The 26994-nt window shown below is 41.9% G+C and overlaps 1 protein-coding gene across 3 annotated transcripts in view; it reads left to right on the top strand.

Annotated features, from left to right (window-relative positions):
* Positions 1-21475, top strand: part of NPR3 (natriuretic peptide receptor 3) — a 61694-nt gene extending 40219 nt beyond the window's left edge. For 2 of the 3 annotated variants that reach the window (XM_074952429.1, XM_074952426.1), the window contains 4 exons: positions 4435-4529; positions 8835-8970; positions 10771-10858; positions 15276-21474. In XM_074952429.1, the coding sequence (XP_074808530.1) occupies positions 4435-4529; positions 8835-8970; positions 10771-10858; positions 15276-15387 (431 nt within the window). In that variant the 3' untranslated portion in view covers positions 15388-21474. Of the gene's footprint in view, positions 1-4434; positions 4530-8834; positions 8971-10770; positions 10859-15275 lie in introns of all 3 variants that reach the window. The other variant, XM_074952427.1, reaches the window with a different exon arrangement.
* Positions 21476-26994: the final 5519 nt, after the last annotated feature.

The following is a 26994-nucleotide window of genomic DNA, read 5'->3' as shown; positions in this document are numbered from 1 at the left end:
ACACTGCATTTTTAAAGATCAAATAATTCACCACTTGGAACATTTTTCATAACATCCCTTTAGGTATTATTCTGCCCAAAGGAACTCCTAATAATTTAATGACCCTCATTAGGGTTGTAAAGAAATGCCAATAACTTTCTCAGGCTCCTTTGTTTTTGAAAAGATTACAGCAGCTTGTCTTACTTCATGTGCATCTACTAGCTCTTGAGCTTGCTTCATTTTTTCCATTTAGCGTTTTTATCTTAACAAGCTGGATTCGATAAAAGCACACCGGTGCCAATTTTTCCTTTGTCGTCGATGCTGTTTTGAGCATTGGAAGGTTTTTCTTCCCTTCCTTTTAAGAGCTTTGTTTGTTATCTCAGATACAGTAACCAAAGAGGACTGTGGCTTTCTGGGCCTAATCCCTTACGCCCTGAGTCTACAGAGACTTCAGCAGATGCGTAACTTTAAACATGTGAGTAGTCCCTCCCGTTGATGTAGTTATGCATGTGCTTAAGTTTTTGCAGAGTATGGGCCTCAGTAAAGAAACCGAGCAGTGTGACATCACCAGACCCACATATCATTTCTTACATTAATCTTTCAGTGTTAGATTACCAAGATTTCCAGTGGAAGTACTTGAGAAAGAAAATATTTCCCTTACATAAGAAACCAACAATAAACTCAGAAATATAACAGCTATGAAAGACATAATGGGCCAGATGCTCAGCTGCAATGAGTATACACCGGGCAGAGCTGAGGAGAAGTGAAGGGGCAGGTGACTCCAAGCCACCTTTCTGTTCCCCTGATCCTGGGTTGACCAAAGGCCAATATGATCCCCAGTGTAATTTAAAGCAGCCTGGTGACTACTCTGAATTATGCAGCTGAAGCAGTCCCACAGGCACCACTGCACTAGGTGAGGATCGGGTACAGCGCTGTATAACCTGCTCCATCCCCTCCAAATCATGGCACCTCACAGCACTCTACACCCAGGGGATTCCCCTCTGTCATGAGATTCCTTTTACAGCAGCCTCTCTGAACAGAGAATCCAGCTCAAAATGTCCATCTTATGACCCATAATTTTATGCTAGAGTCCTCCAAGAACATGCCAAGCTATGGTGCGTCCTTGCAAGTTTCGTATAGAGATATGTGCTCCAACCAATGGGACTGCCAGGCTGAACAATAGCGTCCTGAGCTGCTTTACTCATAAAATCAGCCAAGAGAAAAGAAGGTTCTCTTTCCTCACTGGTAAAAAACAGTTCTTTGTTGCTGAGCAACCTCTCTCTTATCATAGCTATTTTGAAAATTCAGGCTTAACGCTGAGCTGTCAGGAGCATAAGACTGAAAGGTGAAGACCCCCCCCCCCACCATCCCAGTACTTCGCTGGACAAATATTTATTCATTATGGGCCTGATGTTGGCCTCTTAGGAGCCAATCCTACAAGGAGAACCGTGCAAGCAGGCTCCTGTCCTTGTGGGGAGCCCTACCATGGTCAGCGGGGCTCTATGCGGGAGCCAGGGGACCATCCATGCAGAGTCCATTGCAGGATGGGGCCTTATATTGCACCTGAAATTTTGCACACAGATCATTGAAAACATAGTTGTTGCCATTTAGATTTCTAACAGCCTGGGCACCTTTTCTCCACGGTACATTCTGGTCCATATCAGACAGGTGTCCAGTCAGGAATCCAATTGGCTATTAATAGCTGCTAAAGAAACATTTGTGCACATCCTCCCCTCTGCATAGGTTGGGGCAGGGGAGAGCCAGTCAATGGTATGCTTCAGGAGAGGGATATGGACTAGAACTGGTCAAAAATTCTCCAGTGAAACAGTTTTCCATTAGAAATGCTGATTTAAAAAAAAATAAATTATATTAATGTTTTGATAGTCTTATCAAGTCAAAACAAAACACTTCCATATTTCCAGATCAAAATTTCAAAAAATTTTGTTCTACAGGCCATTTTCAACTTTTCATTACAATTCAGGATGAAAGAAAATTTCAGATTTTCCAAGTTTTGACTAGCTCTATTAATGACTTCAGGCCAGATGGTCTTGGCTTCCTGAGTCAGTAAGCTTTCTGTTCCAGTAAACACTTCCTTTCAGTTCTGGGAGCCAGCCTTGCCGTGCCAGACAAGTTGGTAGTGGCCTCTGAGTGTTGCTATTGCCATTTGGTTGTGCTCACTCCTTAATCCTTCAGTCCAGGATAGTAACACAAATTTGTGATTGTTTGGCTACTGTACCATTACATCTACAGGCAGTCATTTGGTTGTAAACAGTTTGGTTAATACTCAGTAGGCCTAAGATTAAACTCGCATTAATCTTTCCTGAGGTCATTCCATTTTAATAGGAAAAGAGCAAAGGTGAAGCATTTTAGCTCATTGAGCATTTGGGAAGATTAGGTTTGTTGAGAAAAATGTACGTTCTGGTACTGGGTAGCTGAAGTCTCTCTCCTGGTTTGTAATTGCACCTTGGGACCTGATTCTCCACTCCCCTGCACTTTGCGTAATCGTCTCTGTGGCATGGGTGTAAAGGGCTACCATTCTGATGTGCATTCACTTTGTACAGTGCAGTAGAGAATCAGGCCCCTGGTCTTCATCCCCAGACTGAAGAAGAAGAAGAAGAAGAGCTACACTAGAACCTTGCTAACTGTGCCCTTTGCTTTGTTCTTGCCCTGTTCTCTGCCCACCCCTCGGCAAAAAATTGGCACTGGAGAGAGGTCTTGTGTTCTTATGATTCCATTGTTTTCACAAACTCTGCCACATTACATGTACTAGTATACTGGGACATATTATCCATAATCATTAAACTACAGGAAAGCTGACAAAATAAACGATCACAGTGCACTATGTGTTGCATTATCCTGTTTTATTATTGGGTTTGTTGACTGTCAGCCTGATTCTGCCAGCTTTATTCATGGCACCTTACTCCACAAGAAGGTCCCCTGATTTCAGTGGGACTACTCAGTAAGGGCCTAAATCTGCCAAAGTTGCTAAATTCAGTCATTCACCAGGGTCAAATCATGACACCCTTGCTCACTTTTTTGCTCAGTCAGGGAAAAGTCCGAGTGGGCCTGATCTGCTCTTGCTTATACTGCTATAACTCAGGAGTAACTTCACTGAAATCCGTGAAGGCAAATTGCTGTAAGACCGGGGTCAGAGAAGAATCAGGCCCAGTGACTTTAGTGGAGTTGTTCCCGGAGTTAAACCTGAATTAAAAACTCATTAAGAATTTCAGGATTTGGCACAGAGTTTCCCAGTCATGAGTGTGTATTCGCAAAGTTCTACAGTATCTTTGACAGAAATGTGTGTGGCTGTTACTGTATGCATTCTGAGCCAGAGCCCCAGGGATGTAAACTGGAATAGAACCATGGGCTTCAGTAGAGCTCCATCAATTTACACCAATGAATGAACTGACCCTATATTTCACTGGAGATTAGTCACTGAGGGCAGGTGCCATGGTGAAGACTTGAGAAATTGACGAGTGTTTTATGAGTCTTTCTCAAAGCTGTAACTAGAAATATTGAAATAAATAGGAATTGAACCCAATTTCATGTAGAGAATTTGTATTGAGCCTTGACCTTAAGAAGGGCTGATTACCCAAAACTGTTATTTAAGTCTATATGAGCTGTGGGTTTGTCAAACCCACACAGTATATTCTTGGGTGGGGGGTGCATAATTCAGTGCCATTGAATTCTATGGGAAGGGTCTCATTGACTTCAGTGAATGTTTAATAATGCCCTTGAGCTCTACATGTAACATAGAGAAGAAAGGAAATATGGCCCCAATTCTGCAAAGCACTTAAACATACTTTTAAGCTTGACAGTGAGACTGAGGTATATGCATTAAGTACTTTACTGAACTGGAGCCTGTCAGAGTAAACCTGCCCTTTCAGGATCAAATTTTTCAGCCCCAGCGAAGATGATGGAATCTGAGGGCAGGATTCAGCCCACAGTAAAGCAGCTATATCCATTATCCCCCCACATCATATCCAGTGAGAACAGCAATAAACCAGCTCCACACATGTACCACATGTCGGAGCTGCTGACTCTGGCCTTGGTCTCTGTTTCATTAGTTCTCAGCTTCACATAAGCTTGTGTGTTTTTACTTGGGCTTTGTTATCTATTTCAGGACAAGGCCCTATGTAAATTAATTTGCATGAAATGCATTTTTATTTTTATTCCAGTGCTCTGAGTTTCTGGATTACATTTTTTGCACATATTCCCCAAACAGGCTCACATATTTTATATTTCAAAAGGAGAAATGTTAAGCATTTCGGAATGCAGACGCTGAGATGAAATTACAATTTCTTCTGGAATGCCAATAAAAGTGCTGTGAGACTGATGAGATTTCCTGTCAAGTATCAGTCGGTAAAAATCTGTCCACTCATAGTTTTGTTTTCCTTGGAAGAGTCCAACATTTTAGCTAATTAATTTTCTAATTCCTTACATGCCATTCCCTAGGCATTGCAGGGCAGGTATCCATCGATGCCAATGGAGACCGATATGGGGATTTCTCAGTGATTGCAATGACCAACCCAGAAGCAGGCACACAGGAGGTAAGAAAATAAACATAATTGCAAATGCCTACTGATGAGATGTCCCAGCTAGTGTCAGTATAATGTACCGTCATATTGTCTGCTTACTCAATAGACAGCTAATTATTTAACTATGTGTATTAAAATGTCATAACATAATCCTACAAACCCTAAATGCAAATCCTGCTTATAAAAGTAATCTTAAATCATAAAACTCAGTTCTACAAATCCATTCTCACTCAAAGGATTACTTGGGTGTAAGAGTTTACAGGACTAGGCTCTATATCAGGGGTGGCCAAACTTACTGACGTTCTGCGCTACATACGATAATCTTCAGAAGTTTGAGAGCTGGGTGCGCCTGCTAGGACTAGGGGCTTCTGCCCTGTGGGGCTGCGGGGAGCACCTGCCGGGTCTAGAGGCTTCAGCCCTGCAAGGTGGAGGGGAGCACCTGCTGGGTCTAGGGGTTGAAGCCCCAAGCCCCAGCAGGCATCCCCCTCCCTGCTGGGCAGAAGCCCCAAGCCCCACCACCCCACCGCAGGGCAGAGGCCCCAAACTCCCTACTCCCAGTCTGGTAGGCAGAGAATGGGGGTGGGGGGATGGCTCCACGAGCCACACTAACTGAAAAAGAGCTGCATGCGGTTTGCAAGCCGTGATGTGGCCACCCTTGCTCTATATCTTAGCTGGTCCTGAGATATAGTTTGAAAAAGAGAAGTTGCAGAGTAAAATGACTAAGTTCCCATCTTCACTGGTAAGAAAAGATATGTTTTTACCTCAGGAAGCTAAAACACATGAGCTATCCCAAGGTAAAGACACAGTGAAGATAAGGCACTTTAGTTTTACCATGAGGTAAACTAGATGAGGTGAGCGCTAAACCACTGTCTGTGGCTGATTCACCACAGAGTCCTACTAGCCAGAGTTTAAAGCACCACTTAATTCAAGCTAGATATTTTTGTATGTGCATGGGAGTTAGGTTTAGGGCAACATTCAAGTTATACCTCGAGCTAACAGTGCAGTGCAGACAAGCTCGTAGTAACTCAGGGAGTTCCAATGACCTCATTTGAACAGTCCCAGTGAGTAAGGTCTAGTCACGTGAGTAATGATTTACAGGGCTGGGCTGGGTCACTAATACATTTCTATCGATACAAATGACTGAAAACTATGAACCTAACCCGCACATACTTACATGAGTAGTCATAGCTACTGGAAGTCAGTAGGACTGATTATGGGGGAAAGATTGAGTGTGATCAGCCCCTATTTGTATTAATATATTTTTTAGTCATTTCATTCTCCCTTGCTTCGCTTCTGCTTGCCTTTCATTTCCAATTGAACCTCTCTTTTCCCCCTTTGATGTTGCATTTCTTTTTCTCTTCAAAAGTATGTCTCATGTTAATTTCTTCCTTTCATTTTTGTAATCTATTAGTTGTTAATTGTGTCTGTTTTGCTCAGGTTTTTCCGCTGTCCCTGCTCTGATTTATAACCTGGCCTCTTTCTTTGATGCCATTGTTTTTTTTATTTATTTCATTGGTTCCTTCCATCTGGTCATGAAAACTTTAGTTCCTCAATGGAATTGAGCCAGATGAGTGCATGCATTGGCCAGAACCCTGCTCACAGCTTCATACATAGACTCTAAGATCAGAAGGAACCATTAGATCATCTAGTCTGACCTCCTGTATATCACAACCAGTTACGCCTATATTGACCCCAGTAATTGGTGTTTGACTAAAACGTATCTTCCAGAAAGACATCAAGAGATAGAGAAGCCATCAATTTCCTTAGTAGTTTGTCCCAGTGGTTAATCAGCCACACTGTTAAAAATTTGTGCCCTATTTCTAATGTGAATTTGTCTGGCTTCAGGTTCCAAGCATTCATTCTTGTTATGCCTTTCTCTGCTCAGTTAAAGAGCCTTTAAGTACCTTAATGGGGGGGCGGGGAAATACTGGGAACTATACATTGTAACCAAGTTGCCTCTCAAGCTTGTTTTTGATATGCTAAAAAAATTGAGCTCTTCAGGTCTCTCACTGTAAGGCATTTTCTCCAGCCCTTGAATAATGTTTGTGGCTCTTTTCTGCACCCTCTCCAATTTGCTGCACCTGCAGTCCCATATCTGAGCAATTGTTAGTTGGAATATGAATAAAAGTGTTTCCTATAAAGATCTGAACTACAGTTGCACTAATGGCAGAGAAACGCAGACTCCTTTAACATGAAATTCTCCTATATAAGCCCTCAAAATAGGATTTAAGTGGCACATCTGGCTTGGGCAGGACCTATGTACAATGATGAATTTCACCCATCAACATGCCTCAGTGGCTCAAATAAGGAAAGTTTACTTTAAGCCCAGAATTAACTGAAAATTCATGTCTGTGTTCAGATAATTATACATTCTGATGCAAATGTACCACTCACATTAACTTCCCTGGAGGCTGTGCATGTTACCTGAAGGCAGAATTTGGCCCTGCATTTCTTTTTCTTCATTAATGTTTATACGTTTTAGGGAATATTTTCAGAAGGGTGGGCAGCCCATCTCCTTTTGCAGGCAGGATTTATTCCTGTATTTTTGCCCCTGCTGTTCACATATCTGGTATTTGTCCCTCTAACTGCAGTACTTGACTGGAGGCACAAACCACGAACAGATGCAGATACTCATTTGTTCTTGCATTTTATTTTGGGAGTGCAAACTGCACCCAGAAATGGGAGGCTAAAATATTCTCCTTTGTGAATTTCATCAAGTAGATAGAAAGCAGCCTCTTTTACTCTGCTAGTTATTCAGATAATTTGGGCCAGATTCTCTACTGTATTACTCCACCTGTATACTGGTGTAGCTCTGTTGTTCCATTAGCGTTACACTGGTGGTGTAAATCTGGAGTAACGCAGTAGTAAACCATATCCTGTATGTTTTATTTGGATGCAACATGAATCGTCCTCTCAGGCATATAAAATTAAGGAAGGAACCGACTCACAACCTTGATTACATACAGCCTTGAATTTTAAGGAAGTTCAGAGTTCAGAATCCTAATCTCGATTTTGCAACTCTCACATCTGAACCCAAAATCCTGAACAGAAAACAGAAATGCATGTAGACCTCTTAGAACATTATAGAATGGAACCCCAAATCAGTCAAAGCTCTCCTGCTTTTAAGTTTCTTTATAACCCCAAAACCCTTGGTCCAGGTTTACTGAGGTCCATGAACTTGGTAGAGATGGTCTCCATGCAAGAAAGTCAGGCCCTGAGTCCAGATTTCAAATGCCAAAAAGTTTGTGGGAGATCAAAGGGTTTTTGTTTGGGTCTGTAACACCTCTGCAGCACCTGCTACTGCATGAGATACTGTAGGTCTCTCTCATTCCTGGCACCCCTTATAGGTTATTGACCTTACTTGTTAGCCCTCCAGTGGCTCAGTCCTCCAGCTTGGTCACAGTCAAAATGAACTCCTTCTGGGGTAGCAAGAGTCCTTACTAGGGAGTTCAGTCCTGGCTCTGGGCCCTTTAAATTCAGCCCTTGGCTGAGGTTCCCAAACAAGCCTTGTCCCCTTCTCAGGGTTTACATCACTTTGCCAGTGGCTGGTAAGGGAGCCTGGGCCTGCCTACTACTCCGTTTTCCAGCCGAGCAGCAGCCACACACACAGCAGCCACATACCGCTCACTTCAGTTCATTGTTGCTGTTTCCCTAGACCTCTTCTCACCTGGCCCCTTGATCTTCACCCCCTTACTTTAGGGTTAAAGTTCTCAGTTCCTATCTCTCCCTGCTTAAACTATTTTAGTCAGAACCAAACTCTGGTTGTCCCTCAAGCTCCTTTGCCCAGAGAGGAGCACCAGTTCTCATTCCTTGGTCCCAGGAACTGACCTGCTAAAGCCCTCAGCTCCTTTTTATCTAAGCCTTCTGGGCTCTGATTGGCTGCATCTGTGCAGCCGCTCTAGGCAGGTCTGGAGGGCCCACTTTTGCTGCTCCTTTCCTGGGGCGAGGTGTAGTAGGATTGTGGAGCCTCCAGCAGCGGGTCACAAAAGGCTTGGTACGTCACAGGAACCATTTCAAGAACCATCACAAAGTTTTAAACAAGCTGGCTCCAAATTTTCTCTGAACCCTGGCCATTTATTGTTTGGGACAGAAAGCTGGTAAAATTGATTTCAGTGACTAAAGTGGAGAAGGATATGGAATTTTGTCCTTTGCCGTAAATGCTGCTAATTAATGATCTCATCAGTGGGATTCTGACAGGACAACTCATTCAAGTCCTGTGGCTATTCAGGACGTGCCAGAAGGCTCCAAGCACATGCAGCTCTCCAGTTTGGGAATAAATTCATTAGAAAAGCGTTGTCATTTCTTGTTTTTACACAGGTGATTGGGGACTACTATGGAAAGCAAGGGCGTTTTGAAATTCGATCAAACGTGAAGTATCCTTGGGGTCCTGGCAAGCTGAGAATAGATGAAAACAGAGTTTTAGAGCATACGAACAATACGCCTTGTAAATCATGTAAGTTTAGTGACTTAATGTTTCCTTCCAAGTTGTAAGAGAGAGAGGAAGCAGCCCATGCTGTAATACAGCATCCCCTTGTTTACACTCACGTTCCTTAATGGAACACTGTCAAGGTTGCTGGGCCTGAAAATGCCAACAGGACCTTGACAGCTGTGCTGTATTGAAACAGTTCTGTTTTTCATGGCCGGGACATATCTTTATTCCCAGACATTGCATGCTGCTACTGGGAACAAAAAGCTCAAGCAGATATGCAACTTCTTGTCAGACTCCCATCATTAAGCTGGTGCATGGCCATTATGCTACAGAGATCTCCGGGTTGGCCCTAAGCCCATGGAAGTCCCCTTCCAGGAAAATAAACGGGTAGCTCTCCGCAGGCCAGAAGGGAGCAAACATAGCGAGTAGCTGGAATATGCAAGCTTGTCCCCCGAGACAAGGCGTAATCACACCCCTTTGACAGATGCTGATCAGAACAGCCTTAACTCTCCACGGGGTTAGGGATGGTGCCCTCCAGGGATTCTCAACCTGAGCAGCCCCATCTCTTTCCAGTTCCCTGTGTTCACAGACCATGCCTCACAGAGGGGATAATAAGGAAAGGTGACTGGAAAAAGATACTTGCAATATTTCTGTGGCAAGTTTCCCTCTGCTGTGGACATTTCCCTCAAAAGGATGGTCTTAGCTCCCCTTTTATAAGGAGGGTTTTGCAGGAAATGCATTGCTAGCTCTGGAGGCAGGAGATACCCCCAGCTTGACAGTATTATTTCCCTCTTTTCCATTCAGATTTAAAACACTAGCTGTACTCCATACTTTACTGTACACATTCATTCTGGCCCGGTCTGTCCCCGACTAGCGCAGAGGGAGACAGTGCATTTGAGACCCTTTATTATCTCCATGAGTCCCAGGGGTGGGGAGCAGCAACGCCCTTCAAAGGGTCAAGGAAGAGTGAAGAGGAGGCAGGTCCTTCGATTCCCCCTCCCTCAGTACCAGCCCATGGAGTGGGCCAGGTATGGCAAGAGAAGCAGGCTATGCCATCCTAAAGACTGATGCAGCTAGCATGTTCCTTTTTTGCTCCTTAGAGGGGCTTTCTTCCCTGAGCTCCCTCTGGGTCATTACATCTCTGCTCTGCCCCCTACTCAACTTTGTGGCAAAGTGCTGTGTTTTCACCGTTCAGCTGACTGTTGATTTATGATTATGTTCACATAGTCATTCGTTGACTAACTTCATGTGCAAAACTTTCAGCACAGAACTAACATCACATGAATTTAACTTGAAACTCAGCCCAGGGTCATCAAAAGGTTTGTTGAGGCCTATGAGGCTACTGAGTGAAGACGAGCCCATCCTTGAGTTAATCTGGGCTGGTGTACGATTTTGATGCTAACCCAGGTGAAACTCGGTCGTTTCTGTCATAGTAGCTGCTGCAGTCACTAGACCCTGCCCTCCTGACATGTGATCTATTGTAATCCTAGCCCCTGTCGTGAGGGGTAGACCATACACACCCATCTCTTACCAGCATTTCTCTATATCACACCTTTATAACAACTGTGACTGAGTGTTCCTTTGATTTGGTAGTGGTGGGAGGGTTGACCCCCAACACTCACAGTAAAGCAGTGAGGAAAATAAAGTCACATGAGTTTGAACCAAATGAGAGGTGTTCCCCCCAAGCCCCTTCTGAACTGGGTTTTGAACAGCTCTAGTTATTTTTTTGCATTGGTCACTTCTTTAATACATATTTTCCAGAATGTGAACATGAACAGTTCTGGGTAGCAATGCTGATCATTTATTTCTGTTTGCTTTTTCAAGCAGGTGGCCTAGGAGAGTCAGCAGTTACAGGGATCGTAGTGGGTGCCTTACTTGGAGCAGGATTACTAATGGCTTTCTACTTTTTCAGGTTAGTCCCAGTTACTAAAAGTCCCTTAGCTACCTACAGAGCCCAAACCTCTCCACACCTTGCAAGCCTTTCTCTGGTATGAGGAGAGGAGACAGACAGGTGCTAAAATAAGGGCCTACTTCTCTGGGGCAAAACTCCCACTGAAGCCAGTTCATTCACTTTTACTGTCTCAATAGCTGTTTTGTATGCTTAAATCAGCTGTATTGTGTTAGGCCCTGATCCTTCAATCCCTTATGCTTGTGGGTAATTTTCCTTGTGTTAGTAGTGGCATAGAGAGTACACTTATAAAGTTTGCAGATGATACCAAGCTGGGAGGGGTTGCAAGTGTTTTGGAGGATGAGATTAAAATAGAGTAAATAGGATGAAATTCAATAAGGACAAATGCAAAGTACTCCACTTAGGAAGAAACAATCAGTTGCACACATACAAAATTGGAAATGACTGCCTAGGAAGGAGTACTGCGGAAAGGAATCTGGGGGTCACAGTGGATCACAAGCTAAATATGAGTCAACAGTGTAAAAACTATTGCAAAAAAGGCAAACATCATTCTGGGATGTATTAGCAGGAGTATTGTAAGCAAGACACAAGAAGTAATTCTTCCACTCTACTCTGCGCTGTTTAGGCCTCAACTGGAGTATTGTGTCCAGCTCTGGGAGCAACATTTCAGGAAAGATGTGGACAAATTGGAGAAAGTCCAGAGAAGATCAACAAAAATGGTTAAAGGTCTAGAAAACATGACCTATGAAGGAAGATTGAAAAAATTGGGTTTGTTTAGTCTGGAGAAGAAAAGACTGAGGGGGACAGGATAACAGTTTTCAAGTACATAAAAATTTGTTACAAGGAGGAGGGTGAAAAATTGTTCTCTTTAGCCTCTGAGGATAGGACAAGTAGCAATGGGCTTAAATTGCAACAAGGGCGATTTAGGTTGGACGTTAGGAAAAACTTCTTAACTGTCAGGGTAGTTAAGCACTGGAATAAATTGCCAAAGGAGGTTGTGGAATCTCTGTTATTGGAGATTTTTAAGAGCAGGTTAGACAAACACCTGTCAGGGATGGTCTATAATACTTTGTCCTTCCTTGATCTCTGCAGGTCCCTTTCAGCCCTACACGTCTATGATTCTATGATATATGTCCACAAGGAAAACTTACTGTTGCCTGCGTCAGTGCATGTTCAGTACATCTTGTGGGTCTCAAACAAAGCATCCATTTATCAAATGACAGGATTGATTAAAGACCCCATTTATGTTTTGAAAAAGACAAAAAAAATGGTACAAATGTGCCTTTGTAATGTACTTTGGGCATTGTCGCAGCCAGACCCTTGCATCTTTTACAACCCTCCCAATTTGAAACTAAAGGTGGTGTTTTTTTTAAACTTTACACACACCGGGGGCAGATCCGTAGGTGGTGTAAACTGACAGTATGCACCAGCAGAGGACTTGCCCCTAAGGGCTTCTGACTTTGACATTTGGGGACTGGTTCTGCACCCATTGACGCTAGGGGGAGGAGGAGGATCAGGGCCTTAATTCATCCATTGGAATGAGTGGCAAGAATTAGATATCACACCTGGCATATATTCACTGGACATATAGGGCCAGATTTTAAGAAAAGTGCATATGGGATTGTGTTCACAAAAATTATTTGTGTACACATCCATAGTTGTGCAGCAGTTACACTAATGTGCATGCAGATATAGTTATACAACTGTTTGGTCATCTGCATGTGTAATTACCACAATTAGGCATACAACTTCTTGCATATCTTTGAGGGTACAACTGCACTTTGTTGAAAAATCTGAATCATAGTTCTTCTGATATATTCTCTTGAAAGGAACTGAAAGGCTGTATTTCCAAAAATGGGCTGGTTTTGTGCCTCAACAACTTCCATACACAAAGAAATAATAGAATATATATATACAGTAAGAGTCTGTTTTTTAAAGGAATTTAGGTACCTAAAGATTCAGATAGATGCCTAGTGGGATTTTCAAAAGCAGCGAGGTGCCTAACTCTCATTGATTTCAATGGGAGTTAGGCACTTGTTAGCATTTTCAAAAGGGTTTTTAGCAGGTTAGGTACCTATCTGCATCTTCAGAAGCCTAACTTTGGAAATCCTGGACTTAAATCCCACTTGTTCATGAAAACTGAATGCAAATTTCCTTTGTATGTGAACATTATGTCATTTGTGTGCAAAAGCAATATTGTGCAAAAACTGCATGTACAACAGGGGCTGGTTTGAGGCCCTTTTGAATAATCAGCCCTGAAACCCAGTGGGTTCATAGGTGTAATGTTAAAAATATTAGACTCAGAGTTTCTAAAATTTCATTTTGGAGGTTTATGGGAGGAAGTGGGTTTAGTACCTTACTTTGATGTATGAATAATATAAAGAAACTCTTGATAAGGGGCTTAAGGTGGGCACACATGGAAAACCATGGCTGATGCACAAGCAATTTAATGGGTTTCAGAGTAACAGCCGTGTTAGTCTGTATTCGTAAAAAGAAAAAAGAAAAGGAGTACTTGTGGCACCTTAGAGACTAACCAGTTTATTTGAGCATGAGCTTTCATGAGCTACAGCTCACTTCATCGGATGCATAGCATATCGTGGAAACTGCAGAAGACATTATATACACACAGAGACCATGAAACAAAACTTCCTCCCACCCCACTCTCCTGCTGGTAACAGCTTATCTAAAGTGATCATCAAGGAGGGCCATTTCCAGCACAAATCCAGGTTTTCTCACCCTTCCCCCCCCCCCCCAACAGACACACATACAAACTCACTCTCCTGCTGGTAATAGCCCATCCCTCTTTGAAACCTCTCTTTATAATGCGCATGATAATCAAGGTGGGTCATTTCCAGCACTAATCCAGGTTTTCTCACCCCCCCCCCCCACAAACCACACACACAAACTCACTCTCCTGCTGGCAATAGCTCATCTTACAATGTGCACAGCAATAATCCAAGTTTAACCAGAACGTCTTGGGGGGGGGGGGTTGTAGGAAAAAAACAAGGGGAGATAGGCTACCTTGCATAATGACTTAGCCACTCCCAGTCTCTATTCAAGCCCAAATTAATAGTATCCAATTTGCAAATGAATTCCAATTCAGCAGTTTCTCGCTGGAGTCTGGATTTGAAGTTTTTTTGCTTTAAGATAGCGACCCTCATGTCTGTGATTGCGTGACCAGAGAGACTCCAGCGAGAAACTGCTGAATTGGAATTCATTTGCAAATTGGATACTATTAATTTGGGCTTGAATAGAGACTGGGAGTGGCTAAGTCATTATGCAAGGTAGCCTATCTCCCCTTGTTTTTTTCCTACAAACCCCCCCCCAAGACGTTCTGGTTAAACTTGGATTATTGCTGTGCACATTGTAAGATGAGCTATTGCCAGCAGGAGAGTGAGTTTGTGTGTGTGGTTTTTGGAGGGGGGTGTGTGTGGGGGGGGGGGGGGGGAAGAAAACCTGGATTAGTGCTGGAAATGACCCACCTTGATTATCATGCACATTATAAAGAGAGGTTTCAAAGAGGGATGGGCTATTACCAGCAGGAGAGTGAGTTTGTATGTGTGTCTGTTGGGGTGGGGGGAAGGGTGAGAAAACCTGGATTTGTGCTGGAAATGGCCCTCCTTGATGATCACTTTAGATAAGCTGTTACCAGCAGGAGAGTGGGGTGGGAGGAAGTTTTGTTTCATGGTCTCTGTGTGTATATAATGTCTTCTGCAGTTTCCACGATATGCTATGCATCCGATGAAGTGAGCTGTAGCTCACGAAAGCTCATGCTCAAATAAACTGGTTAGTCTCTAAGGTGCCACAAGTACTCCTTTTCTTTTTAAGCAATTTAATATACCCCTTAGATATAATTTAAATTTCTTTTCCAGTTTTCCTTAAGATCCTTAGGGCTGGATCCAGTGTTAATTACACAGATAGTACTTCCAGTGACATCATAAACACACTAATCTATCTCATGTAGATGTTGTGAGGGGTTAATTAGATAGTATCTGGCTTCAGTGGGAGTTTTGACTGCATAAAGAGCCAGATCCATTGTGCAGATCCCACAGAAAGTAGCCCCCATGTCTGGTATAAGAAAGTAATTTGGCTCTGATCAATGCAAAAAGAGTAATCTGGCATAGTTCCCATGCCACTATACAAAAATGTCCTAATGGTTTAGTTCACAAATTGTCAAAGAAGAAAATGTTTGCGTCTGCGTGCTTTGAGAATGCCTGTTAACTTTTACACAGAATTCTTGGGCTAGGGCAAAATGCTTCAAGGCAAACGACTTTAATCTTTTACCAGGGTTTCACATTCTGTCACTTCTCATTTCTCAACAGAAACCCAGTTGTCCCCTATAGGCATTCTTTGAAAGAGAAGTCCTATTATCTTGTTATTGAGGGAGGATTTCTTACTCTGTTCCTCTCCTTTCATGCAGAAAGAAATACAGAATAACTATTGAGAGACGAAGTCAACAGGAAGAGTGTAATGTGGGCAAGCATCGGCAGTTACGTGAAGACTCCATTAGATCTCATTTTTCTGCCGCATAAAGAAGAAAAAAAATCCCATTCTTCCTGAAAAAAACTTTAGGGAAATGGACAAAACCAAAGACATCAGTGTAAAAGAAGAGGCTCTTGAAGAACTCATTCTTTAAGCAGTAGAGTCATTTTGTCTTAATTTCTTTCAGAAACTCAGGAATGATTTACTAATCACATTATGCCACATGGCCTTTCATCTCGTGAAAAAAAAAAGATAGTTTCACATTGTAGGACGTTCTTAGTGTTTTGAGAGGGTATTTTCTAAGACATTTATTGAGGGACGCAGTTTTGTGCTTGGGGCTGGGTTATGCTTCTTCCTGACCCCTTCTTTTTAACTCCTAGTGCCTCCTTTCTTAGCTGCATCACAAGCAAGGATATCAAAATGTGGTTTCAATGCTGCTTTGCCATTAAAATAAAAATGTCTTCATTTTGGGCTTCCTGCATTATTGAAACCAATGGGCCACTTTGCCATGGTCCTCACTGGGTGCAGGATTAGACCCTTAGAGTTTAATCTCAGGAGTTGGCACTTGAGATATAAATAACTATTGAGAAAGTAAAGAGGGTGGAAACACTCAAGTCATTCTTTCATTGCACGTACAGTATCAAAATCAAGACAGGGAATACAGAGACTGCATCTCTTCTCACTTATACTAGGTGTAAGTCAAGAGTAGCTCCATTGTAGTCAGTGGAGTTTCACTGGTATGAGACATAAGCAAGGGGAGAATCAGAACCCTAGAGTGGATTGGCTTTTTCTTCAGCCTGACATATGCTTTTATATTATAACAAAACATCCCAGAAGAGTCATCATCCTTCTCTCTCTCCACCATCACCACCTCTTAGAAAGGCTAGTGCAGTACCTAAAGGGCCGGCTTCTGCTCCCATTGAAGTCAATGGCAGAAGTCCCCCTGATTTCAGTGAGAGGAGGGTACGATCCAGACTCTGTAAATATTAATGATAGGGGAGTGTTTGTACAGTAACGGTAATTCAAGAGTTTTTTGTTTTTTTTAAATAAAAATGACATTCCATGCTAGCATTTTATTTTTCGGTATTTTTATCTTGTATTTTTCTATTAGAAAATGTCTATTTTTGCTTTGGTGAGATTAAAAGTCAAGGTGAGAAGGTTTGAAGAAATATTTTTACAAGAGTGAATAATGTGCACAGGAAGTCATTGATGTAAATAAAAGTTATTTTGGTTTATGAATATTAACCAGATTTTTCTTCCTCCCTCTTCCCCAGGCATGTGCAGAATGCAAATAATTAATTAGCTAAAGTAAAATGCAATTGATTAATTAGTTGTAAAATTGCCCAAAATTATTCAGATTTCAAATTTAGGGCCTAATCCTGCAGACACTTAACTTTACACACATTCGGGTCAATGAGACTGACTACTTACAGGGATAAAGTAAAGCAGCTGCAGGATTGGGACTTTAAGATGCTGCTGTGGCGCTTGATCCAGATCCTGCTGCCATTGATCTCTCTGGTAATTATCTCATTAATTAATGGACTTCAGTTGGCGCAGGAGTGGCTCTGTGGTGAATTAGCTGTTAAAAGCAGGTTATTTTATACTGTATATAGAAAAGTTCTTAACACTTTCTAGTCAGGAAATGTAGGTATTATTTAGAATGCCTGATTTGGAGAATAACAGCTCGAAGAGTATTGCCTGAGAGAGAGAAAAATTACTGAGTTTGTGAATCCTTTGGTTTATCCTGGCAATTTTTCATATTAAGAAAACTAGTTCCCAAGACAATGGTCCCCAAACTGTGGGGCATGCCCCCCCAGGGAGGGGGTGTGGAGGAACATCTGGGGGTGGTACAGCAGGGCCCAGGCCAGCTCCTACCAGGGGGCAGGGAGGGAGCTCCATGCAGCTCCACTCCAGCCCCAGCTCCTGGCAACAGCTGACGCCCCAGCTCCGCTCCTGGCCCGGCCGCAGCTTTGCTCCTGCCCCCATTCTCGGCCGCTGGACCCCGCTCCTGGCCCCAGCTGCGGCCCCCAGCCCGGCCGCAGCTCCGCTCCCGGGGCAGGCTCAGACACATTCTATTACTGGTAACGGGGAGGGCGCGAGAGGAAAAGTTTGGGGATCACTGCTGTAAGGGCCAGATTCTGCCATCATTTACACTAGTGTAAATCCAGAGAAAGTGCACCGAAGTAGCTTACAGTAAACTGAGAGCAGAGTTTGGCCCTATTTGTTTTATTACAGCTTTCTGGTTTTTTCAGTGAGTGGACAGATTTTGCTGGTGTGTTTCATCATACTACTTTTTTCTAAAACATGTTGTATCTGGGCATACGGTTTACTGTCTGCATTTGTGAAGTTCTGTCTGATTTCTCAGGCATCGAGGCAGGGGCCCATTCTTGGAGCTGCTCCAGAGTATATCAAAGCAGCTGAAAACTGGGTGGATTTGAGACCTTAAAGATTTCCTCTCATTGGGTAGCACAGAGTAAGGATAGAGGCTCTAACATCACCCATTTCCCAGTCCAGGTCTGCAGCGTGTGTCTGTTGAAAAAGTGATGTGGCCAATGCACCACTACAGCCCAGTGAATTTTGGACACTAGAGTGGCCCCCCTCAAGCCATGAACCACTGCGTCTGGCATAGGTTAGAGCAGAATTCACATTGCTGTAGAGCTGGCTGAAAAAAGTTGATCAATTTTTTGGAAAATTTCTAAAATATTTTCAAAATCTGTTTCAACTAAAACGTTAGGGAAAAATTTTACTGGTTTCAAAATCATTTTGATTTATTTTTCACTTTCGGAAATATTCAAATTTGTTTTTTTCCTCCTTTTCTCTCTTTTTCTGTTTTGCTACTGAAAAAAGGGAAAGAAAAAGGAAAAAAGCAAAAAATAAAAACCAAAATGTTTTTGTTGTAAACCAAGGACATTTTAAAATACAGTTTTTCACAAAACAAAAATTTTGTTTGCTGTGACTTACACGGGAGGCTGGTCTGGCCCTCCGAGCTTCCCTACAGATCAGGAACACAAAGGTGGGCTCAAGTTGCGTTTGTCCTCATCACCTGGTCCTGTGCCAAGCACAGTTAAGTCAAAGTATCTGGGATAATGAACAGGACAATTTTTGATCACATGAGCTTGTTTCAGCTAAATGGAATTGAGGAGAAAAGGGGCATTAGAGAGTCACTGTGAGGCTGAAAAAAAAATCATGCGGCCCTGGATTATGGGCATGCTTTTAATCATAACCCTCGATAGCATTGCCCAGGAAGTCTCACCAGCTGGGGCTCCTGTGGAGATGGGCCACAGCTTAAAGCACCACAACCCACTTCATTCACGTCCAGAGGAGGCACCATAACGTTGGGAGCATAGCAGACTGCTGTTGGAGGAATGCATGGAGCCTGTTTAGCTATTCTTTAAAATCTCTGTCCTGTGTTAGTAATAACACCTTAGATTATTAAAATGGAACAATTTTTTAACATGAATTTACTTTTTACCATTGGCATTTGTTTACTTTTTACATTTTCCTTAATTAGGACAAGAAATACAGACTAGTCAGTCTCCCTCTCTGATTCTCCTGCAGTAGCTCAGTGCTTAGGCTTCTAATACTGCAGGGGAATGTTTAAGTTCAGACAAAACACACTGATTTTCAAAGAAGTTTTTAAAGAATTCTTTGGCTCTAAGGGGCTATAAAAGTAAATAAAATGTATTGTAAAATGTGGGTTTCACAGAAGCTTGTTTAACCAAAACCTATGTTTGTGGCTATCCATATTTCACACACATTCACATAACAACAAATCAACATATAAAGGTCACAAATGAGCCCAGCACTTTGGCACACAAACTTCAAGGTTAAACACATCCGTAAGTGTTAAAGTGGTATAGTTAATAGAGGACTCCTACATAATTTTTTTTTTGGTAGTAGTTGATGTTGGGGAAAGCTCTGACTTCAGATATATGCCTAACGCCCATTGGCTGTCTGAATATCTGCAAGTAGAGTTTATGAGTACAGGAGCTTTTGTTTAAATGACACATTTCACATGAGAAAGTTGAAGTATTTGCACTGTGCACATCTCTGTTCATAGAAATATTAGGCAGAAAGGAGTTTAAATGGTGTGTGGTCTTATTTTCAGACATCTTCGAATACAGAGTGAGAATGATCCTGTAGACCACATGCAGACCAAATTTCTGTTGAAGTCAATAGAAATGTTGCCAGTGAAAGTGGACCACCTGAAGGGGTTAACAAGTAGTGCAATGGGCTATGATGGTGTTCTCTCCTCTTGGGAATCACAAGAAACATATGCACTTCTTTTTGGCCTTAATTCAGTCTTAAATCTAGCATGTATGTAAAATGGAGACCATCCCTTTATATTTTACCCATCTGGGTTAAAGGGGAGGCTTTGGTGTTTTACAAGGATATTGCTGGCTTTTCATCAGGAAAATAATACTGCCATGACTTGGAGACTTTCTTGGATTAGTGTTTAATTATGAAATAACTGCGTAGATTTTTTTTTTAATCTAGAATTGCTTCTTCCAGAATGCACATTTCAAAATGCCTCTGACTGGTGTACACCACATTTAGACCCTACAAAAATGACTTAAAAGGTGCTAGACTAGAGTTCATTCAAAATTTCTCATTAACCACTAATGTTAATATTCTGCATCCATGGCAAAATACTCTGAAGAATCTGACACTGTTAAAGTTTATATGTTAAGCTACAGCACATCAGATATCTTTCATGGATTCGTTAGGTGCTGAAACTTCAGAAGGTTAAAAATCCTGACTCTCTGTAAACTGTTGCTTGGTGTTTCTGTTGTGTGAATGTTCCTACCAGACACTTGAGCAAGCAGAAGAAATGTACCTAATAGGGGATTTAAAAATCTTGTTTTAATTGTTAATTTCTTAATCTAAGATGATATGCACAAGGAATAACTTCACAATTCTCTCACATCAAAGTCTGTGACCACAGGTTTTACAAATATTAGGCCAGATCATCCGCTGACATTTATTGGCACAGCTACGTTGACTTCAGTAGAGTTGCACGGATATATACCAGCTGAGAATCTGGTTCGTTTCTTTGACACTTTATCCCCTATGAACCACATGCTTGGGTGTTTCTCCTTATAGTGTAGGAGGCACCATTAAAAAAGCGAATGTAACAGTTACCACACAGTGGTATACAAGATCGTTAAAGCTTTTCTTTGTATTTAGGACATATCTGGGGCGACTGTGGGGTTATGATTGGCAAGTGTTGACTGTTTAATGGCTTTTATTGTAGCAAAGAATTTAAGGGGTGGAAAGGTCTTTTGGGACTAGAGAATGAATACTTGCGCAGTTGAGTTGAGGGAGAAAGGAGAGAGAAACTCAGGGACTGATTGTACGCCCTTTAATGTGCTACTGACTTTAACGAGAGCAGGATCAAGCTCTTGCTTTCTGCACAGGATGCGGTCTATATTATTTTATACTTAAGCTCAGAGGACCAGCCCAAGGCCTATTCACCAATTAAATCCCATTTAAGGCTTAAATTGAATTTAAGTGGCACGTAGGACTCGGACTGACCCTCTTCCCAGTGATGAATTTCACCTCTAAAACGAAGTGCTTACCTAAATAAGGGTGTTTATTTATTGAGCATGTCTAAAAATATAGGGAGCCCCATGCATTGGGGTAGAATGCTGAGAGGAAGGTGATGGGATGGATTTGCTTTGTTCCTTGTGCCTAGTATGTAATTATCACGAAACCAAGAGGACTCAGGATAGAGACTGTGGAAGTTAACTTTGTCCCCTTTTTTGGGGTGATACTATTCATTATCAATGTAAAAATACTGGACAACACAGAAATGTTGTATCAGTCTAGTAGAAAATGAATGAAAAGCTGCACAGTATATTGTACTGATGTAAGTAGAACTATATGCATATAATGTGATTTTATTTATTGTTGTTTTGGGGTAAAGAATGTGTATTCATGACTGTGGATATAACCTCTGTTTTATTTGTGTAATGTATTTCTTTCTTTTACAAGTTGGTCATCTAAAATGTCTACATTCATCAGTGCCCACTGATTTTAATTGTGTACATTTTCTTGTAAACATGTCAAGGAGGCAAGAATGTCACATATCCAGATTATAACAAAATGTTCCCATTAAAGAAATAGAAATCTGATAGTGTACATTTTCCTGCTCTGTTCTCATCACCTGTTGATTTTATTGTTGGTCTCTAATGTGTGGAGCCATCAGAGTACAGTGTGTTAATAATAAAACAATTCTTCTGGTTTTGCTTTTAACACATCTAATGAAACCCTGATTTTTAATAATGACTAGGGCTTATCAAAGGTGAAGTATTAAATAAATCCAATAATTGATTACACTGGGCATCATTTTAATTGTTTCAGAAGAAAGATACCACAATTGTTTCAAAGTCAAAAAAAGGCTTTGATTAATAAATAAAATAAATTTAAAGTGTTTGATACATTTTCTTGGCTTCTCCAATGAGATATAAAATAGAGACATGATTATTTAAATCAACTGGCTATTAAACCTCTATGTGCAAATTCTTGCAGTCAGGCAAAACTTGCATTGAAGAATTTTTCCCAAGAATGGACTGCAGTATAGTATCAAATCTCTTACATTAGTGACTGTATCACTCTGACCCATTTCTGGGATTTTAAAATACAGTCCTCAGGACATCCTGTCACTCCTGGTCTACAGCCCTCTTATAAATATACATTTGTATGTTGCATCAATGTTAGGGTGCAATCCAAATTTAAGGCCAGTTCTTGAAACCATACCAAACTTTGATAACCTAAAACAACTTGAAAACGAATATGAGGAGCCAATATCTAATGCATGTTCACATCAAAATAAAAGACCTTGAGAATTCGCAGGAGAGAAGGTTTAGATATGTAACAGCCAACAGAGTTACCAAGGCCACAACCAGGGCAGGGCGAGCAGGGCAGCCACCCAGGGCGCAAAGCTGCGGGCGTGGAAAAATGAGGAAAAAGCAGTAGGGAGTGCAAATAGGCTTGCTCTCTCCAGGCAGTACAATGACAAGCTGTGACCCTGAGCATAATCATAGAAGTGCAAGTCTACAGGCAAACAAGAAAAGGGTAAATGAAAGCAAAAAATATAGGCCTAACGAGGTCCAACAACTGAACACTTTGCACTATGTAGTGTCTTTTATCCATGGAGGGCACTAATATTATTTCTTTCAGCACACCTGTGACGCTGATACTTATTATTAATTCAATTTATAGAGATGAGTAAATCCTAAGAAACAGAAAGTGTAGCGCTGGGAAAGTTGCTTAACCTATATATTCCACCCACCTACATGCCCACTTTTAAAAAAAAAAAAAAATGCACATTTTTCCAGATTTTGTGTTTTGATCCCATTCAAGTCTGACATTTGTCATAAAAATTTCCAGGGGCTGCATAGCAATTTTTGAGGCTGTTTTCTAAGAAAAAACTATCCCAGGAGAAAAATGGGAATGCATTGTTCCCCTGTTCTGGTAAATCTCTTCAAGTGAATTCCTGCTCACCTCAGTCTATGATGTGCCATTTTCTAGTTATTAGCCTGATTCCCCCAATCTAGTGTCCTATCAACTTCAGGGGGCTGCCAAGTGGTTCACTCTTGCCATACTTACCAAGATCCCGGGGCTCACTTTTCACCCTTTTCACTGGGCCTGGTGCTGTGATGATAACATTTAAAGATCCTTTGGGGCTTTTCTACAATTCATGTCCCAGACTGTACCAGGGGTAGCGAAAAGGCAGCAGCCTTCCCCCTTCCCAGAAGGGTGCTAACATCACAGGAAGGGAATAAGTGAGAAGTTCAGCATGTCTTTACTAAGTCTTTTCTGACTCTTCCACCCCACACTTTGAGGTGCGATGCATAAGAAAGGGTCTACAAAGCAATCAGATCAGCAGGCCTCACTGAAGGATGTAGGTTTGGGATCATTTTGAGGGATGGTGTTTTGGGTGTAATACTACTTTAAACAAGTCTGTTTACATTTCTATTTATAATTGCTCGGACAATCCTAACCAACTGATGTATATATCCAAATCTTACTGAAAGGTTTTCATAGCCATCATGTAGCTAAGCTATACATGTTCCGTGCTAAATGGGATGGCATCTTGTGAAAACTGAACCGGAAGGGGAGTGTCATGGAGCAGTGGAGTGGGATAGTAGGACAGCCGCTCAGCAAAACAAGCAGCGTTATCAGCTAGATACTGTACACACACATTGAAAGACGGTCCCACTCTCAAGGTGGGTAAAGTCTGAAATTGTCAACAAGAAATGCAAAAAATCAAGTTGCTTTTACACGGTTCTATACTGGAGCTCTTTGAAGAGCTAGTAATGACATTTTATGGTTATATACTGGAAAGTCAGGGATTCAAAACTGGCCAGTACCTAACCACCTTGACACAAAAAACACGAGGAGCAGGGCCTATTGCAGGGAGATGGGCAGCATGGGGAGAGTGGAAACTAGGCCTGGCTGTGAGACTCCCACAAGATTTAGAAAATTCAGATAAGCAGATGCATTTTTGGATGCTTAGCTGGACTGAAATAAGCCTCTGAACCCTTTGAGTTTCACCCAACACCAGTTATAAATAGGAACAATGGAATCATGACGTTGAACAGAGGAAAATGTAGGCTGGTATCAGGAAAAATTGCAGAACAGTAGAATCTACTAATCGCCCAAAGTTGGTGTGTAGAATTTTTGTTGCTTCAGGTATTTAAAGCAAAAGCCTTTGAGAGTACGCAGCAGGGAAAAATCCTGCAGCAGCAGGTGGGAAGGCAAGATGATCTGATTGGTTATCATTACAGCTCTGATTCCCCGTTATTTATGGGCCAGGATACATTCAGAGGAAACCTCCAAATTAGTGCTGGAGTTGAAGGCAGCCTGGATACTGACAGACAGAGTGATCTGAGGGAAGCAGACCGGAAAAGGGAGACAGAGGGAAGAGAGGGGTCTAATTTAACGAAAGCAAGCCACACGCCGTTTAAAAATTTCCATTTCCATTTGGGAAGGGAGTTGAGGTTCAAGCTCAGGAGGATTGGTTCACAAATCTCAGCCCAGAAACCCATCATTCCTTGAATACTTATAGGGGTGTGCCACTAGGCAATAGCAAATATCTTAAAGGCCTCTAACAATTCCCTCTTGTCAGATCCTGGAGATTAAAGGCATTAGGAGCTATTGACATTTCCAGGGCTCAATGTGCTGCTATATGTTCTCATCACCTGGGCCATGATTAGCCTGAAAATTCCTTCCCCTGTCCCTAACTGCAACTGGACCAACAGATTTCACCAGCACCAGCTAACATTTGAGTTTCCCTCTCCTAAAGTTTCCCTTTCTGGGCCAAGGAAATAAATGAAGGATAAATAACATTTACCAACCTTGAAAGTCTATGTGTGAGCAAGAGGAAGACCTGGATTTCCATCACACTCTCTTGTTATTATTCAATCACTCATTTTCACCTTCAGATCATTCTCTATTTTTTCCTCTCCTCCTCTGTGGTCCTCCCATGGTTCTCTCCATCCCCTGTCCCTCCCCCCGCCCCCTTCCTACTAATTTTCCTCAGCTCTTTCTCTTTCTTCGAGGTATTTCTGATTTTCAAAAGGGTCAATCTGGGTACTGTAGAACCCAGAAAGATGTCCTCACAGTACCTGCAACCAAGGACAACCAAAACACAGGCTCTAATGGACTCTTCTCTGTTTGGATTCACTGGAGTGGGAGTCAGGAAACCTGGATTCTGTTCATGGCTCTGTCACTGACATGCTGCATGTTTCTCCCCACCTCTGTGTTTCTCCTCCCTCTCTGTCTGTCTTGTCTATTGTGGTTGCAAGCTATTTGGGGGTAGATGATGTCTTACACTATATCTTTCTACAATGCGGCTTCAGGATACTGCTGCAATATAAATAACTACAAATTGTCTTCAATCCTTTTCGATGATGGAGTATCTTAGCTTTACTCTGGATGGATGGGACCTTGAGAGGTCATCTAGTCCATCACCTCCCTCCCCCTCCCCCCCCCCAGACTGAGTCAGGATCAAGGAAAGCTAGACCATCCTGCAGGTGTTTGTCCAATCTATTTTTAAAAGCCTCCTATGATGGGGATTCCACAACCTCCCTTGGAAACCTATTCCAGAGCTTAACTATCCTTACAGTTGGAAAGTTTTCCCTTATATCCAAACAAATCGCCTTTGCTGCACATTAAGCCCATTTGTTCTTGTCCTACCTTTAGCAGACATGGAGAACAATTGATCACTGTCCTCTTTATAACAGCCCTTAACCTATTTGAAAACTTATTGGGTCCCCACTCAACCTTGTTTTCTCAAAACTAAATATGCCCAGTTTGTCCTCCTATGTCAGGTTTTCTAAACCTTTTATCAATTTTGTTGCTATCATCTGGACTTTCCAATTTGTTCACATCTTTCTTAATGTGTGGCACCTAAAACCGGACACAGTACTCCAGCTAAGGTCTCCCCAGTGCCGAGTAGAGTGGAACAGTTACCTCCCATGTCTTGCATGCAACACTTCCGTTAACACACCCCAGAATGATATTAGCCTTTTTTGCAACCGCATCACATTGTTGACTCATACTCAATCTGTGATCCGCTATAACGTCTTATGATATGGATTATTTTCATGTACTCTTACTAGGAAGGTAAAATAAACCTCATTTGGGTATTCTGAACCCTTGTTTCCAGACGTTGCTGCCTTCTCTCTGAACTCTGTCCCTTCGACCCGTGAGGAAAAATGAAACTCTACACTGCAATTTTGCAACCTTCAGCCATGCCCAGGCCCACCCATTTACAACTTGACCTTAAATAAAATTTATTGTCAATCATATGCTGTTATGAGTTCATGTCCAGCTAGAACATATTGTGCCTAACTTAGCAACCTTACACTATCAACAAGACAGTAGAGGGAGGAGGCAAAGACATGCCTTCACATTCCTCATGACATCTGTGCAATTCTTCTTATTACCATATGGCTGTAAAATGTGAAATCATATGCTGTATGTTTCTTTTATTATCTTTAGAACTGCACCTCTATGCACAACCAACAAGGAAAGGTTCATGGCAGACAAAAACTGTAAAAGCATGGTAAAGGTTCCCTCTTTGTAAATGTAAAATGGGATGCACAAAACATTAACTAACCCACCCATCACTGCAGTGACAATGAACAGCACCACCTCTCAGATAATGTTACAACATTCTCACTGAATGGCAGCTAAGTTTTCCTTACAGAGTAAGTTCTTTGACTGAAACTCAGTGTAATTAGATATGTCCCGTGATAGTTCAGGTATTTGACAAAGCCCTTTCTTTTTCTATTATTGATTTATTTAAATATTCAGGTTGAGTCACTCTAAGTGATGGAAGTGGGGCAACACCCACTATTTCCACACATCAAAGTACCCTTGGTGATTTGAAATATTTTCAGATGCCTTGGTGGAGATTTTGAACAGTGCTGAGCTAAAGTTTGTGCACTTTTTACATGTACATTGGATGGGTCTGCTTCTGGTTGCCCAGTTTGACACACCTAAAAAGCACCTGATTTTCAAAAAGGGCTGAGCACCCACGCTCTGAAAAGCAGGTTCCTCAAGTGCCTCAGAGTCAGGCATCCAAAAGTCACTACTCACTTTTGAAGAACTTGATCTTTGTCTCCTCTCTCTCTGGTAGTTTCATT

Source organism: Natator depressus, chromosome 5, assembly GCF_965152275.1.
Source record: "Natator depressus isolate rNatDep1 chromosome 5, rNatDep2.hap1, whole genome shotgun sequence".
Taxonomy (NCBI): Eukaryota; Metazoa; Chordata; order Testudines; family Cheloniidae; genus Natator; species Natator depressus.
The sequence above is the reverse complement of the archived record's forward strand: the minus strand, read 5'-3'. Positions and strand labels throughout refer to the sequence as shown.